The 16,015-nt window shown below is 43.5% G+C and overlaps 1 protein-coding gene and 1 long non-coding RNA gene across 2 annotated transcripts; one reads left to right on the forward strand and one right to left on the reverse strand.

Moving 5' to 3' along the window:
• Positions 1-215: 215 nt before the first annotated feature.
• Positions 216-14,011, reverse strand: LOC126990478 (uncharacterized). Its single transcript, XR_007744397.1, has 3 exons — positions 13,750-14,011; positions 5,935-6,067; positions 216-916 (listed from the first exon to the last, which is right to left on the reverse strand). It is a non-coding gene; the product is annotated as an uncharacterized LOC126990478 (long non-coding RNA).
• LOC126990477 (axoneme-associated protein mst101(1)-like) lies at positions 8,240-13,394 on the forward strand. The gene is made up of 2 exons (XM_050849076.1): positions 8,240-9,050; positions 13,276-13,394. The coding sequence occupies exons 1-2, from the start codon at positions 8,265-8,267 to the stop codon at positions 13,312-13,314; spliced, it is 825 nt and encodes a 274-aa protein (XP_050705033.1). The 5' UTR covers positions 8,240-8,264; the 3' UTR covers positions 13,315-13,394.
• Positions 14,012-16,015: the final 2,004 nt, after the last annotated feature.

The raw sequence follows: 16,015 nt of genomic DNA on the forward strand, positions 1-16,015 counted from the left end.
AAAATATATATATATATATATATATATATATATATATATATATATATATATATATATATATATATATATATATATATATATATATATATATATATATATAGCCTCCTATACCATGAGTTAAAGCTGGAGGAATAGCTAAGATCATCGAGGATTAAACAGTTACGAGGTACAGATCTATATACTATATGAGGAACAACTGTGAGGTAAAGACAATATACAGAGAGCCATAAAGAACTTTATTATAGCATGAGATATACCGTAGAGAGAAATGAGACACAGTTGTGAGCTTATAGGTGAATGAGAAAAAGATTAACAAAGAAATAAGGAGAATCGAGAAATGAGGAACAATTGTGAGGTAAAAACAGACTGTATACAGAGAGCTATGTACAGAACTTTGTATTATGAGGCAGAGATAATTAAATGAGGAACTTCAGTGGTACGTGAAGAAGAAAGATTAACAAAGAAATGTCAGCTGTAATAGAGTGCAGAGAATGACGCCATAATCGCTATTTCATGATTCACTGCCGGTTTTTAGTATTATTTTTAGGTTTTGTGAGCTGGTGGGTATGGAAAAAAAATTTGGTTTAATTATACAATGTAATTTATCTCCAGGATGAAGAGGAAAATGGCGATATATAACGGTGAAGACCGCCATAGACACCCACAAAACGCTTTATTTCTAATGTATATAGTTATGCATATGTTGTATAATATGTATATAGCTAATGTATGTTGTATGGACTAATAAAAATGAAAAATATCTAAAAAGGTGTTTGTCGTGTGTGTGTGTGTGTGTGTGTGTGTGTGTGTGTACTCTTCTTCCATTCTTCCTCCTCCTCTTATTCTTCTTCTTCTTCTTCCTTCTCCTCCTCTTCCTCTTTTTCTTCTTCTTCTTGGTCCCAGCATCAACACACACCTGAGGAGAATAACTATTAATGGATTAGAGAGAGAGAGAGAGAGAGAGAGAGAGAGAGAGAGAGAGAGAGATGCAATAACAGGAGGAGAGAGAGAGAGAAAAAAGAGAAATATGAGAGAAATAGGAAGGAAGAAAAAATGTAATGATCAGAAAATGAGAGAATAAAGGAGGAGGAAGGGAGAGAACCAAATGGAGGGAGGAAAGAGGCAAGGAAGAGGAAGAAGGAAGAGAAAATGTGATGATCGGAGGAAGAGAAAGAAGAAGAGAAGGAAGGAGGTAAGGAAGAGGAAGGAGGTAAGTGGAGGAAAATGGAGAAGAAATTAGAAGTAGAAGGGAAAGAGAGAGAGAGACCAAATGAGGAAAAAGAGGGTAGGCAATGCTAACCACTACACCACGGAGCCAGAAGAATTAGCCACACTATACCAGGACAAATAATTCTTAGTGTGTGTGTGTGTGCCCTGGTAAGATTCATATGTGCAGCCCTGGTAGTGGTTCTTATTATGTAACATAGTGAGTCAGTATAAGGGTATTGGTGAGTAAGTTTATGGCCCCAAGTGACTCGGTGTCGGTTTAACCTGTCCGCTGTGATTGGCACAGATTTGGCCTTCCCTGGTAGCCTGGTAACATATAGTCCCAGGTCTTTCTCTGCCTCTGTGGTGGATAGTGGAGTGTTTCCCATGTGGTATTGGTGTGCTGGATATCCCTTCACTGGTAGCCTGGTAACATACACTCCCAGGTCTTTCTCTGTCTCTGTGGTGGATAGTGGAGTGTTTCCCATGTGGTATTGGTGTGCTGGATATCCCTTAACTGGTAGCCTGGTAACATACACTCCCAGGTCTTTCTCTGCCTCTGTGGTGGATAGTGGAGTGTTTCCCATGTGGTATTGGTGTGCTGGATATCCCTTCACTGGTAGCCTGGTAACATACACTCCCAGGTCTTTCTCTGTCTCTGTGGTGGATAGTGGAGTGTTTCCCATGTGGTATTGGTGTGCTGGATATCCCTTAACTGGTAGCCGGGTAACATACACTCCCAGGTCTTTCTCTGTCTCTGTGGTGGATAGTGGAGTGTTTCCCATGTGGTATTGGTGTGCTGGATATCCCTTCACTGGTAGCCTGGTAACATACACTCCCAGGTCTTCCTCTGGCTCTGTGGTGGACAGTGGAGTGTTTCCCATGTGGTATTGGTGTGCTGGATATCCTTTCACTGGTAGCCTGGTAACATATAGTCCCAGGTCCTTCTCTGCCTCTGTGGTGGATAGTGGAGTGTTTCCCATGTGGTATTGGTGTGCTGGATATCCCTTTACTGGTAGCCTGGTAACATATAGTCCCATGTCTTTCTCTGTCTCTGTGGTGGATAGTGGAGTGTTTCCCATGTGGTATTGGTGTGCTGGATATCCCTTCACTGGTAGCCTGGTAACATACACTCCCAGGTCTTTCTCTGCCTCTGTGGTGGATAGTGGAGTGTTTCCCATGTGGTATTGGTGTGCTGGATATCCCCTCCCATGGTGCAGGACTTTACATTTTTCTTCATTGAATTGTAAGCAGCCACTTTTTGCTCCATTTCAGTAGCTTGGTGATGTCTAACTGTAGGAAATCCACATTCAAGGAGTTAACCTAGTAGCACATTTAGCACGTGCTACAGGCCCCGCGGGAATGTAAAAAATTAGTAACTAAATTTTTTGCCCTTAGGCACAGAAGGCCGAGACAAAATAATTACTCATTTCCGGATTTTTTGAAATATTATTATATATGATATTACTATATATAACCCGGTAGCTGCGGGGATCATGTTTCTTAATGGTCCCTCTAAGCGAGAAAAATGAAAAAAAATCACCCCTCACACAAACCATTCCATAATATATATCAAAGCATTTGTGATCAGATTATGTATCATCTATTTTGGGGGGTTTATATCACGGCACAAATTTGGCCCATCGCTGCTTCCGGGATAAGAAAATATAGAAAACTTCACTAGGGCACAGTATAATAAGCCTGGCATTATAGTACACCGTATACGGCATGTAGTCCAGGGCTTCCAACTCAACTGGCGGCCCACAGTCCAAATCCGGACTTGTGGGTGTTGCAGCTGGACCCAAGGCTCCAGCAGACATAAACATGTGTAAATTGAATAGCATGAAGGTCCTGGCGATGGATTCTCTTAACCCCTTGACTACGGATTTCCTACAAGAAGACCTCACCAAGCTACAGGCGTGGAGCAAAAAGTGGCTGCTACAATTCAATGAAGAAAAATGTAGTCCTGCACCTTGGAAGGGGATATCCAGCACACCAATACCATATAGGAAACACTCCACTATCCACCACAGAGGCAGAGAAAGACCTGGGAGTATAAGTTCACCAGGCTACCAGTGAAAGCCAAATCCGTGCCAATTGCAGCGGATGGGTTAAAATGTGTATTTCCTTGACTGTCTGTAGGGTAAGTTAGGGGTGTGTTATACATAATATACTTAACCTATTAATGCAGATAAAAGTTTAGTAGTATAGATTATATTAAATATCAATAACAGAAAAAAGGATTAATGGCGGTCGAGGCACAAGTGCACAGCTGAATCTAAGTGTGAGTTTTGTTGTTTTTACCATGTCAAATGGTAGTAGTTTTGGCCTCTTATCAATAGTATCTGTACTCATGAGTAAGCCAGTAGTACGTTGGTAGGGTATGGAGTATAATAATATATCGTGATGACAAAGGGGTAAAATAGTTTTTTTATTTTCAGAAGCGACCGCTCTGCTGGTGTGTATTCAATAGGTGTACGTTAAGTTGCCGGCACATTTACAGACCAACATTCGAGGGGTTATCATAACATTAAGTAAAGATAAATCTGCAGCGAATGTTGGCCTGTCAATATACTGCAAACTTGACGTACCTTATATATTTTGGGAAATATTGGATCAATGCTGTTGCGGTCTGACCCGGCTGTACTGTTGCTGGATCTCAACAAGACCTTTACGAGATGACATTGTATCGTCTGAGAGTTGATAATTCTTTTGGGTCTTGTTCTCCTAATGTCGAGATCGCGTTGAAGATTTATTTAACTCTAATGGTTACCAACTGCAGTGGTGAACGCTCCTTTCCAAAATTAAATAGACTAAAGAAGTAAGCGTCAGTATGGGTCAAACAATATTGAACCGCCTCTCTCTAATGAGTACTGAGCAGCACGAATCACTGAGGGAAATTATTAGCACGTCAAGGATACAACTGAGGAGTTTTCTGTTGACAAGTCTCGTAAGTGCTTCATGTGAGCCATGTTGGTCTGCACTCAGTTCAGCAAATGGTTCCAAGATTCTCCAAGGCAGTACAAATAGTCTACTGGCTAAGCTACTGCCTGCTATGTATGGTGTTCTTATTTAAAAAGGAATAAAAAGTGTACGAAATAAAGCCATCTTTTATCAGTTGAGTCCTCCCTTCCCCTTTTCAAAAATACGGCTTTATATGAATTTTATCTCATTCCTCTACCTCATTATGTGGCCATTAACTGTGAGGCAAAGGGTATCTCATATTGTCCACCACTTGCATTACAGAGGTGACAACACAGGACACAGGGAAGGCTTAACCCTTTCAACACGAGGACGTGTATACTGTGTCCTTGTGTGCCCCCGTACCATATCTGAGGACGCGCATACTGCGTCCTGGCTCGCTTTAACCAATATACAAGTTATTTTATCTCTATATTTATGCTTATATCTCAAAATGATCAATTAATTTATGTTTCTTTATGTGCACCATTCAATTCCGCATGTTTTCTTATGTAATACATGATGATTGTGTTGAGTTTATGGCTGAAAACTTGTTATATTTAATAGTGACATTTGAAATTTGGCTGCAGTGATCCTGGATCTGGCAGAGGCGCTGTTTTAACCGGCCGTAGTGAGTTTCTTTATGTGCACCATTTAATGGACCGTATTGGCTATACAGGCAGCGCCACATGTGGCCACTCAACTCCAAGCTGTACTTTCCATAGATTTCAAGTTATAGAATAGTGTGTGTCTGAAGCTGTCTCCGAGATACACGGCCATGGTGCCGCCATCGCTCCAAGCCGATGATATTGCACACACTTCACTCCTACCCGATTTCAGTTTTTCTCCAGGTCAAATAGTAGTGTCAGGAAATCGAGTAGAGGTAATAAGGGATCGGTCGTAGGCTCGGAGCGGTGACTCTGCCAAGGCCTTGTATCCTGGAGGCAGCCTCAGATGCACTCTAGTACATAATTTGAATTCTATGGAAAGTACTGCTTTGACAGTTCAACGAGTGGCCAAGCGTGGGGCTGCCTGTATAGCCAATACGGTCCATTCTGCATGTTTTCATATATAATACATGATGATTATGTTGAGTGTATGGCTGAAAACTTGTTATATTCAATAGCGACATTTGAACTTTGGCGCGCGCAGTGATCCCGGATATGGCACGGGGCGCTGTTTTGGCCCGGCCAAATTGAAGGGGTTAAGAGTGAAGATACAGACCAACTCTTGCATTAATAAGTTGGACAGCACAAGACAGCTGATAGGTCCAGGCACCCAACAGCAACAAAAAACACCATGACTCTTGCATTAATAAGTTGGACAGCACAAGACAGCTGATAGGTCCAGGCACTCAACAGGAACAAAAAACACCATGACTCTTGCATTAATAAGTTGGACAGCACAAGACAGCTGATAGGGCCAGGCACCCAACAGCAACAAAAAACACCATGACTCTTGCATTAATAAGTTGGACAGCACAAGACAGCTGATAGGGCCAGGCACTCAACAGGAACAAAAAACACCATGACTCTTGCATTAATAAGTTGGACAGCACAAGACAGCTGATAGGTCCAGGCACTCAACAGCAACAAAAAACACCATGACTCTTGCATTAGTTTTTTAATCAGACACTCTAAAAAGATGATAGTGAAAACACCAGTTAACTCTCACATTATTAAGTTGGACAGCACAGGACATAGGCAAAGCATGAGAGAGTGAAGGTATACCGGACAACTCTTGCAACATTAAGTGGGACAGACTCACCGTGGAGGGTTGGGTCAGCTGGGCATCCTTTACAGGGGTGGTGAGGGTGCAGGTCTTGGCCCTCAGGAGTAGCTCACAGCAGGAGTTTCAGTACACTCTCTGACTGGCTGCCACGACCTTCACTGTAGCCAATCTGAGGGGGTATTAGTACATCAGTCAGGAACTTGAAATGCCTGAGAGTAAAGCTACAAGATGCCAAGTCAATCATCCACTCCATCAGGAAGTTATTTACTTAGGGTCGTATTATTAGACATTTCTCCGCCCAAGAACACTTATTTGACAAGGCTTTCGCAGGAGTTGTGGGCATTTCCAGGAGTAGTTTTATGACCCTGGTGGTAGTTTAATCCTTCTTCTGTACCATGAGCCTGAAAAACACTCATTAGAACCTGATTGATATCCCCCTTTGACCTTTAGAAATAGCTGATGTGAGAAGGGAAATAGTCTTGTAATACCAGCCTTAATCGCAGTTATTCATTCATCAGTCAGTCAATCTTACACACACACACACACACACACACATGCAGAGGCAGTGTGATCTCCCCATAAGAAGAAACACATCAAGAAACTAGAAAGAATACAAAAGATGGCAACAAAAATGGTTCCAGGGATTGACATGCGAGGAGAGACTAAAGGAAATGGACTTACCAACACTAGAACAAAGAAGAGAAACGGGAGACCTAATACAAATCTACAAATTATTGAGCAAAATGGAAGAAGTAGACAACGAGGAGTTACTACTAAAAGAAGAAATTACCACCAGGAACACAAGAGGACACAGTAAAAAAATTGAGGAAGGGAAGATGCTTGAGAGACATAAAGAAATATAGCTTCCCGCAAAGAAATATAGAGGTTTGGAACAGACTAAGTGAGGATGTAGTATCAGAAAGGAGTGTGCAAAGCTTCAAGGAAAAGTTGGATAAATGTAGATACAGAGACGGGACCACACGAACGTAAAGCACAGGCCCTATAAAACTACAACTAGGTAAATACAACAACTAGCTAAACACACACACACACACACACACACACACACACACACACACACACACACACCTGATGTGACAATCTGTTGATGCAGTGGGTTAAAGGAGAAACAAGGCTAAGAGGGGATGACCAACCATCAAGTCTTGACCTAATTTTCACAAAAAATGTTGAGTTAGATGAAGGAGTCAGTCACGAGTGCCCCTTAGGAAAGAATGGCCATCAACTATGACAGATGAAAACTATGGAAGGATTTGAATACCAAGATGAGGCATATAAGGAAAAAAGGAAAAACTATGCAAAGGAAGATTATTATGTTGGACTCAAGACAGAGAATTGCAACAAAATGGTCCCAGAACTCTCGAATATGACGTATGAAGACATTGAGGAAGATGGACTTGACAACACTGGAACAAAGAAGAGAGAGAGAAGATCTGATCGCACTGTACAAGTTGGTAAATAAGTTTGATGAGGAAAAAGTTGGAAAGTTTTGTTTGGTGGGTGCAACATCTGTGGTCATATGCCAGAGAGACAGAAGGGGAAGGAATTATAGGAGAAGGGAACAGTTGGAAAGTTTGGTTTAGTCAGAGCAACATCTGTGGTCATATGCCAGAGAGAGACAGAAGGGGAAGGAATTATAGGAGAAGGGAACAGACCCCAGGAGACGGGACACAACCCCCGATTAATACCTGGTACCCATTCACTGCTGGGTGGACAGGGGCGTAGGGTATCAGAAAAGCCACCCAAATTTTTCCACTCCGCCTGGGAATCAAACCTGGGCTCTCAGTCGTGAGCCAAGTGTGCTAACCACTGCACCACGAAGCACCCTATGTACCACTAAATGAGTGACTTTTCAGCGCCTGGGGCCAGCACACGATATCCCTGTTGTGGACCACATGAAACGCCCTGAATTTTCTCTTTCCTACACCCTCACATGAATACAGTGTGTAACTTAACACACAAGAAATTAATCCAGACAAGGAAAGGTTTTGCCGGCCCCGGGGATTAAATCGGCGCCCACCGAGACGGGAGAGCCGCGTAGTACTCCTTAACCAGTCTGTCTGAGGCTGGCCCCTCTGAGCTATGGGAGGCTCGTACTACACACAGCTCTATCCTATCTTAATGCTGTGCCCCCCTCAACTCCCTCTATTTTCCCTAGGTCCCTGTACAGCCTTCAGGGACAAAAAATATTGGTTTTGACATGCGGACAGGTGGCGTGTTTATGTCACAAGGGTGTATTTTTTATTTTCAAAATCCCCCCATAAATAAGCATTCTGAGAGATTTTATACTTCAAAAATATCATATTCCGGGAATCCAAGAAAAAAGGAACACACCGTGGACAAGAACAATGTTCAGCAGCGACTGTGCAAAGTGCCAAAAAGAGGTCACAGCTTGGAGTAAAGGAGTGAGCTGCGAGAGATGTGATGACTGGTACCATGTGGGCTGCATGGTGGTGAAGGGCGCGGTAAAGCCCGAACACATGAAGATCTTGAAATGCAAGAACATATGGTTTGTGTGTGAAACGTGTCAAGAAAGAACAAGGAGAGAGTGGAAGGAAAAAGATAAGAAAACAAGAAAAGAGGAGGAAGCGGCAGATGCCAAGAGACATCCCCCTGGTGATGAGGTGGAGAAGGCAGAGCCAGTGGTGGCTGCGGATCACAACTACCACAAGGGCACCGCAGCCAGCGAGGATCCAGGGAAGATGGAGGAAGGAGCAGAGGCGGGAGAGAAGAAGGAGGCTGCACCAGGGACGGAGAATAAGAGGAAACCAGCAGAAGTGAAGGAGAAGGAGGCTGAACCAGGGACGGAGAGTAAGAGGGAGTCAGAAGCAGTGAAGGAGAAGGAGGCTGAACCAGGGACAGAGAGTAAGAGGGAGTCAGAAGCAGCAGTGAAGGAGAAGGAGGCTGCACCAGGGACGGAGAGTGAGAAGGAGGCAGAAGCAGCAGTGAAGGAGAAGGAGGCTGCACCAGGGACGGAGAGTGAGAAGGAGGCAGAAGCAGCAGTGAAAGTGAAGGAGAAGGAGGCTGCACCAGGGACGGAGAGTGAGAAGGAGGCGGAAGCAGCAGTGAAAGTGAAGGAGAAGGAGGCTGCACCAGGGACGGAGAGTGAGAAGGAGGCGGAAGCAGCGGGGAAGGTAAGGCAGGGTGCAGCAACTCCAGAAAGTCCAGAAGAGGGCAAAGGAGCAGCAGCAGAGAAACAGGAGGTAGTAACTACACCAGAGGTAAGTGTGGAGGAGGAAGTTTCATCAACAGGCCCACCAGCGAGGAACAGGGAAGCCGCAGGAGAGACAACAGGTGTCCAGACAGGAGGGGAGAAGGGAGCAACAGGAAAGACGTCAGGGGTTAAAGAAGGGAGAGAAACAACAGCAGCAACCCAGACGGCAGGGGTGAGGAGAAAAGGAGCAGCAGAAGTCAACCAAAAGAACGAGTCTGGCCAGCACTTCACCCCATGGGTCGGGGTGGGGAGCCAAACCTGGCAGAAGGTGCAGGATGGGCGGCGAATGAGAAGAAGGCCAGGAAAGCTGCAGCAACGGCTGTGGCTGTTCGGGGACAGCATCCTGAAGGGGGTGGGAAAGGAGATCCACTTCCTAACAGATGGCTTCTACAGGATAATGGACAGGACCGAAAGTGGTGCCAGAATAGAAAAAATCAAGGGCATAGTGGAGGAGCACCTACCGGAAATTCTACCAGATGACCTAGTCGTGGTAGAAGGAGGAGGAAATGGTCTAGAAACTGTGGGTGAAGAAAGAACTGTGCAATAGCTGAAGGAAATAGTTCAGCGAGTGAAATCACGGGTTCCAGGAAAAGTGCTAGTGATGAGTGTGCCGAGGAGGCGAAGCAAGGAGGGCACAGTGTATGACTGGAAAAGAAAGTGGGTGAACACGCAGTGCATGAAGAAGACCGAAGAGTGGCAGTGTGATAGCCTCCATCTCAGTGAAAATATGGCCCGGCGAAGAGTGTGGGCAGGAGATGGATTGCATCTGCTCACCATTGGAAAAGTGTGGGCAGGCTGGAACATAGTGGAGTGGGCGCACCACAGAGAAGTAGCACAGGAAATAAAATAGCATGAGGCCACAAGAAGACATATGTGTTTCATCTTCCTGAACACTAGAGGCTGGAACGAAGGGAAGTGGATAATTTTGTTGAAGGAGAGTGAAAACATTGAGGTGATCGGAGTAGGAGAAACGGGGTGGCATGACAGGGTACAGTGGCAGGAAGGTGACTGGCTGTGTATAGGGAGAGGAAGGAAAGTAGGAGAGAAAAAGGGAGGAGGAGTGGGTGTGATAGTGAAGGAGAGGGCGGGAAGAAAGGTAGAGGTAGACTTATTGGAAGAAACTGAGAAAAGTTAGGATACAACAAGGAGATCTGATCACAGTTAAGGTGACAGACCTGAAGGAAGAATGGTGGGTGACAGTGGTATATATGGGAGTAGAAGGGGCAGAAAACCGGGAGGAAAATAGGAAGCTGTATGGTGCATTAATGGAAATTAGCGGCAGGGTAGGAAAAGAAAAGTGGATTGTAATGGGAGACCTCAATGGACACATAGGCCTAAATAATGCACCAGTCAACAGAAATGGACACATGTTGCTAGAATTTGCAGAGTCAGCTCATTTGAAAATTAAGAACTGGGAGCTTGAGGACCCAATAACTTGGAGGGGCAGCATCAGCTATAGATTATATATCATGGCAAGTGAGGCAGTGGAGAAAAGCAAATGTAGGATATGGAAGGAAGAGGAGGTAGATATATCAGACCATATAATGATAGGTGTGACATGTGGAAAGGGAGGGAGGAAGGAACAGGAACAGGAGATGAAGACAGAGTGGAAGACAAAATGGGACACGCTGAATCCCGACTGGGAGAAATATAAGGATAACCTAGATGGAAAGCTATGTAGGGAAATAGAGAAAGGCAACAGGACAAGTGATCAGTGGGAAAAACAGGTAAAAGAGGTAATAGCAGAGGAGGCAAAGATATCAATAGGTATAAAGAAGTACAAGGTAGGAAAAAGGAGACTGAAAGGCTGGTGGGATGAAGAAGTAGAAAAAGCAATAGGAGATAGAAAAAGAGAAAACAGAAGGCAAAGAAAGTTGCGGAAATTGACAGAGAAAGAAGGGGAGCAGCACAGACAGGAATGGGAGGCGGCGTAGCAGTTATAGGAAGGTGCAGAAGACACAGATCTTAATTAATAATAAGATTGCTGATTGGGAGAGACTGCAGGCAGAGAAACTAAACAATCTACCCCGAGGAGAGAGAGAAAAGAAGGGTGGAAAGACTGAAGAGGAACCTAGGAGGGAAAGAGGTAGATCAGAGGGTGATACTGAAAACAGAGGCAGGAGACTGGAACAGAGGAAGAAATAAGGTTAGTAATAGAAGAGTACTGGAGTAAGGTAATCAAGATAGATACAGGGGATAGAGGAATAGAGAACATGGTAATCTACAGTGACAGAAAGGAAATGGAGGAGGTAGGAATAGAAATAGGGAGGTAGAGCGAGCACTGAAAATGTTGAAGAATGGGAAGGCAGGAACAGATGACATTATAGGAGAATTCCTCAAGTATGGAGGAGATGCAGTCAAGAAGGTTATTTTAATATCTGCAAGGAGGTTCTGGAGGAAGGGAGGTACCACAGGACTGGAAAAAGAGCAGGGTAACTCTGATACACAAAAGGAGGGAAAGGATAAAGCAGAGATAGGAAATTATAGGCCAATAGCTATCATGAACACCATGGCAAAGGTGTTTGGAATAATAAATAAAGCTTAAGAACTGGATAGAGATGCAAAGGTGCTTGGAGAGGAACAGAGTGGATTTAGGAAAGGCAGAGGAGGGCTGGAAAATATATTTACCTTAAAAGAGATTATTGAAAGGAACAAGTTGAAGAAGAAGGAGTTATACCTAGTATTCATAGATCTTGAAAAGGCGCGCGACACAGTGAACAGAGAAAAGCTCATTAGACTGCTAGGACATGTAGGTGTAGATGACAAGATAGTAAATATAATACAGAGCCTATATGAGGAAATGAGGTGCAGTTCACGTTAGGAGGCGTCACTACTGGGTGGTTAGAAAATAATGTAGGAGTCAGACAAGGCTGTGTGATGTCCCGCTTTTCAACATGTACCTCGAGGAGATAGTGAGAATTAGGAAAGCCGGAAGGAGTAGAGATAGGAGGAGAGAAGTTAGGGTGCCTGGCTTACGCTGATGATGTAGTGTTGATGACGGAGAGGAAAGAGGAGATGGAGGAGATCCTGCACATAGCTCAGGCATATGGGAGGGAGTGGGACCTGAAATTTAGTGAAAGAAAATGTAAGGTTATGGAGTTTGGTAGTGGAGGCAGTAACCAATGGGTACTAGGAAACAACGTGCTGGAGGTAGTCGATAAATATATGTACTTAGGAATGGAGGTTAGCAAGGAAGGCATAGGAGGGAGAAACAGAGGAAAGTGAATGAAGGGAAGGCAAGGAGGATGTCAGGGATGATAATAAATGGAGGCAATAGAGTAGTAAACAAATATGATGTAGGGCGAAGTCTGTGGAAAGGAGTAGGTGTACCATATTGCCTCTATGGATCAGAGATAACGCACTACAGAGAAGGGGACATCGCACAGCTAGAAAAGGTTCAGAACACAGTAGGCCGGTGGGGATTAGGAGCCCTAGGAGCACAGAGGCCGTCAGAGGAGATATGGGATGGAGTACATTCAAGGAAAGAATTGTAAAGGGCAAGTTAAAGAAAATTGAAAAGAGTAGTGAGGAGAGATGGGCAAAGAAAATACTGCAAGAAAGTGGAAACAAGTCCACCTGGGGAGAGTTAGAGAGGTGGAAAAGGAGAGAACACCTGAGGAAGAGTGGAATGAAATGGAGATCAGGGATGTGAAGAAGGCAGTAGAAAGACGGACAAGTCAAATGGCAGGAACGAATCAGTGTCAAGTCAACGATAAAATTCTACAGCAGGAAACAGAAACCAGAGGCAGTACACTGGCATGTAGGAGACTGGGGAAGCAAACTATTGTTTAAAGCAAGAACAGGAACCCTGGAGGTAAACGGCAGGAACAGGGACGGGGGAAACCAGGACTGTAGCTGTAGGACGGGGCAGATGGAAACAGTAGAACACCTAATAGTGGAATGCAGCAACTATGAGAGGCAGAGAGGGGAGTTGGTGGCAGGAGTAGTGATGGTAATAGGCGGAGAGGAGTGGGCTAGGAGACTAGAGGAGGAAAACGGGGCGATCTGCACGGTGTTGGGGCTGTATGGAGACAAAAAGGAAACGGAAAGAAGAATGGTAAAGTTGGCAAAAGTGTTCCTCGCGCAGTGCTGGGAAAAAAGGGCACAAATGTCCGTATAAGTGAATATAAGTGGCTTTATTTCAGATTAGAAAATTACATAACGCTGAAAAGAAAGTTGTGTGAATAAGAAGGGAGGAACGAGAGGAGGAGGACCTAAGAAGCGATACAAAGCGTTACAGGTCAAAAGAAGAAGAAGAAGAAGTCATAAGTCAGGAAGTATGGTCACTTCTTTTATGCCTATAGGCCATGTTGTAACCAAACAATGGTAACTCTAGCTTATTAATAAAGGATTTTGTCAACACATTTGTTATAGGCCTTTGCCGGAAGCAATTACCTAACCCACTGGGGGTCCTCGGCACATCAACAGCAGGCCTCTTCCTCCACTTGTCTAGTACTGATTTGTTTCTAATACTCAGTTATAGCTTATCCATGCATAGGCCTACCCTGAAAACCTACCAGTAAACTAACGGACAATTTACCGTTTCACCCAACCAACGATTTTCTGAAGTGGTTCATGTTTTTCTGGTGGTAGATTTAGTGAATTGCACGATTTTGTACCTTAGTGTGGTGATTTGGTGGTAGTGGTTGTGGTAGTGGTGGTGGTGGTTGTGGTGGTGGTGAAGTGGAAGGGCACTTTCGTCACATGAAGGCTTCTCTGCGGTTTTTCTTCCTTTCCCTGGCCGCCACTGTCCTCTCCACCTTCTTCTCACAGGCTGTGGATCTTCTCTTCATTGTAGTTTGAAGGAAAACACGAGAAAAAGTAAGGTTTATGGCGCTACGGAGACCGGCCCGTGAACTTACTCTTCTTCTTCTTCTTTTGGGCATGGCGCCAGCCGGACCAAATTGTTGTACCGCAATGTTAAAATTATGGCAGATTCTGTGTATGAATTATGGCAGCACTATGGCAACGTGATTAACTCAATTTATTAAAGCTAAGAACACACAAAGAGACAGAACTAGACATAAGGCAAGAGTTATGAGATAGAGAGAAATGATGAACTGTGAGGTAAAGACAGAACACACAAAGAGACAGAACTAGACATAAGGCAAGAGTTATGAGATAGAGAGAAATGATGAACTGTGAGGTAAAGACAGAACACACAAAGAGAGACAGAACTAGACAGGAGGCAAGAGTTATGAGATAGAGAGAAATGATGAACTGTGAGGTAAAGACAGAACACACAGAGATAAGAGACAGAACTAGACATAAGGCAAGAATTATGAGATACAGAGAAATGATGAACTGTGAGGTAAAGACAGAACACACAGAGATAAGAGACAGAACTAGACAGGAGGCAAGAATTATGAGATACAGAGAAATGATGAACTGTGAGGTAAAGACAGAACACACAGAGATAAGAGACAGAACTAGACATAAGGCAAGAATTATGAGAAACAGAGAAATGATGAACTGTGAGGTAAAGACAGAACACACAGAGATAAGAGACAGAACTAGACATAAGGCAAGAATTATGAGATAGAGAGAAATGATGAACTGTGAGGTAAAGACAGAACACACAGAGATAAGAGAGACAGAACTAGACATAATTAAGGCAAGAATTATGAGATAGAGAGAAATGATGAACTGTGAGGTAAAGACAGAACACACAGAGATAAGAGACAGAACTAGACATAAGGCAAGAATTATGAGATAGAGAGAAATGATGAACTGTGAGGTAAAGACAAAACACACAAAGAGACAGAACTAGACATAAGGCAAGAGTTATGAGATAGAGAGAAATGATGAACTGTGAGGTAAAGACAGAACACACAGAAACAAGAGAGACAGAACTAGACATAAGGCAAGAATTATGAGATAGAGAGAAATGATGAACTGTGAGGTAAAGACAAAACACACAAAGAGACAGAACTAGACATAAGGCAAGAGTTATGAGATAGAGAGAAATGATGAACTGTGAGGTAAAGACAAAACACACAAAGAGAGACAGAACTAGACATATGGCAAGAGTTATGAGATAGAGAGAAATTATGAGCTGTGAGGTAAAGGCAGAACACACAAAGAGAGACAGAACTAGACAGGAGGCAAGAGTTATGAGATAAGAGAGAAATTATGAACTGTGAGGTAAAGGCAGAACACAAAGAGAGACAGAAATAGACAGGAGGCAAGAGTTATGAGATAGAGAGAAATGATGAACTGTGAGGTAAAGGCAGAACACACAAAGAGAGACAGAACTAGACAGGAGGCAAGAGTTATGAGATAGAGAGAAATGATGAACTGTGAGGTAAAGACAGAACACACAGAGATAAGAGACAGAACTAGACAGGAGGCAAGAGTTATGAGATAGAGAGAAATGATGAACTGTGAGGTAAAGACAGAACACACAGAGATAAGAGACAGAACTAGACATAAGGCAAGAATTATGAGATACAGAGAAATGATGAACTGTGAGGTAAAGACAGAACACACAGAGATAAGAGAGAGACAGAACTAGACATAATTAAGGCAAGAATTATGAGATAGAGAGAAATGATGAACTGTGAGGTAAAGACAGAACACACAGAGATAAGAGAGACAGAACTAGACATAAGGCAAGAATTATGAGATAGAGAGAAATGATGAACTGTGAGGTAAAGACAGAACACACAGAGAGAGACAGAACTAGACATAAGGCAAGAATTATGAGATAGAGAGAAATGATGAACTGTGAGGTAAAGACAGAACACACAGAGATAAGAGAGACAGAACTAGACATAAGGCAAGAATTATGAGATACAGAGAAATGATGAACTGTGAGGTAAAGACAGAACACACAGAGAGAGACAGAACTAGACATAAGGCAAGAATTATGAGATAGAGAGAAAT

The sequence above is a fragment of the Eriocheir sinensis genome, unplaced genomic scaffold (genome assembly GCF_024679095.1).
Source record: "Eriocheir sinensis breed Jianghai 21 unplaced genomic scaffold, ASM2467909v1 Scaffold1688, whole genome shotgun sequence".
Taxonomy (NCBI): domain Eukaryota; kingdom Metazoa; phylum Arthropoda; class Malacostraca; order Decapoda; family Varunidae; genus Eriocheir; species Eriocheir sinensis.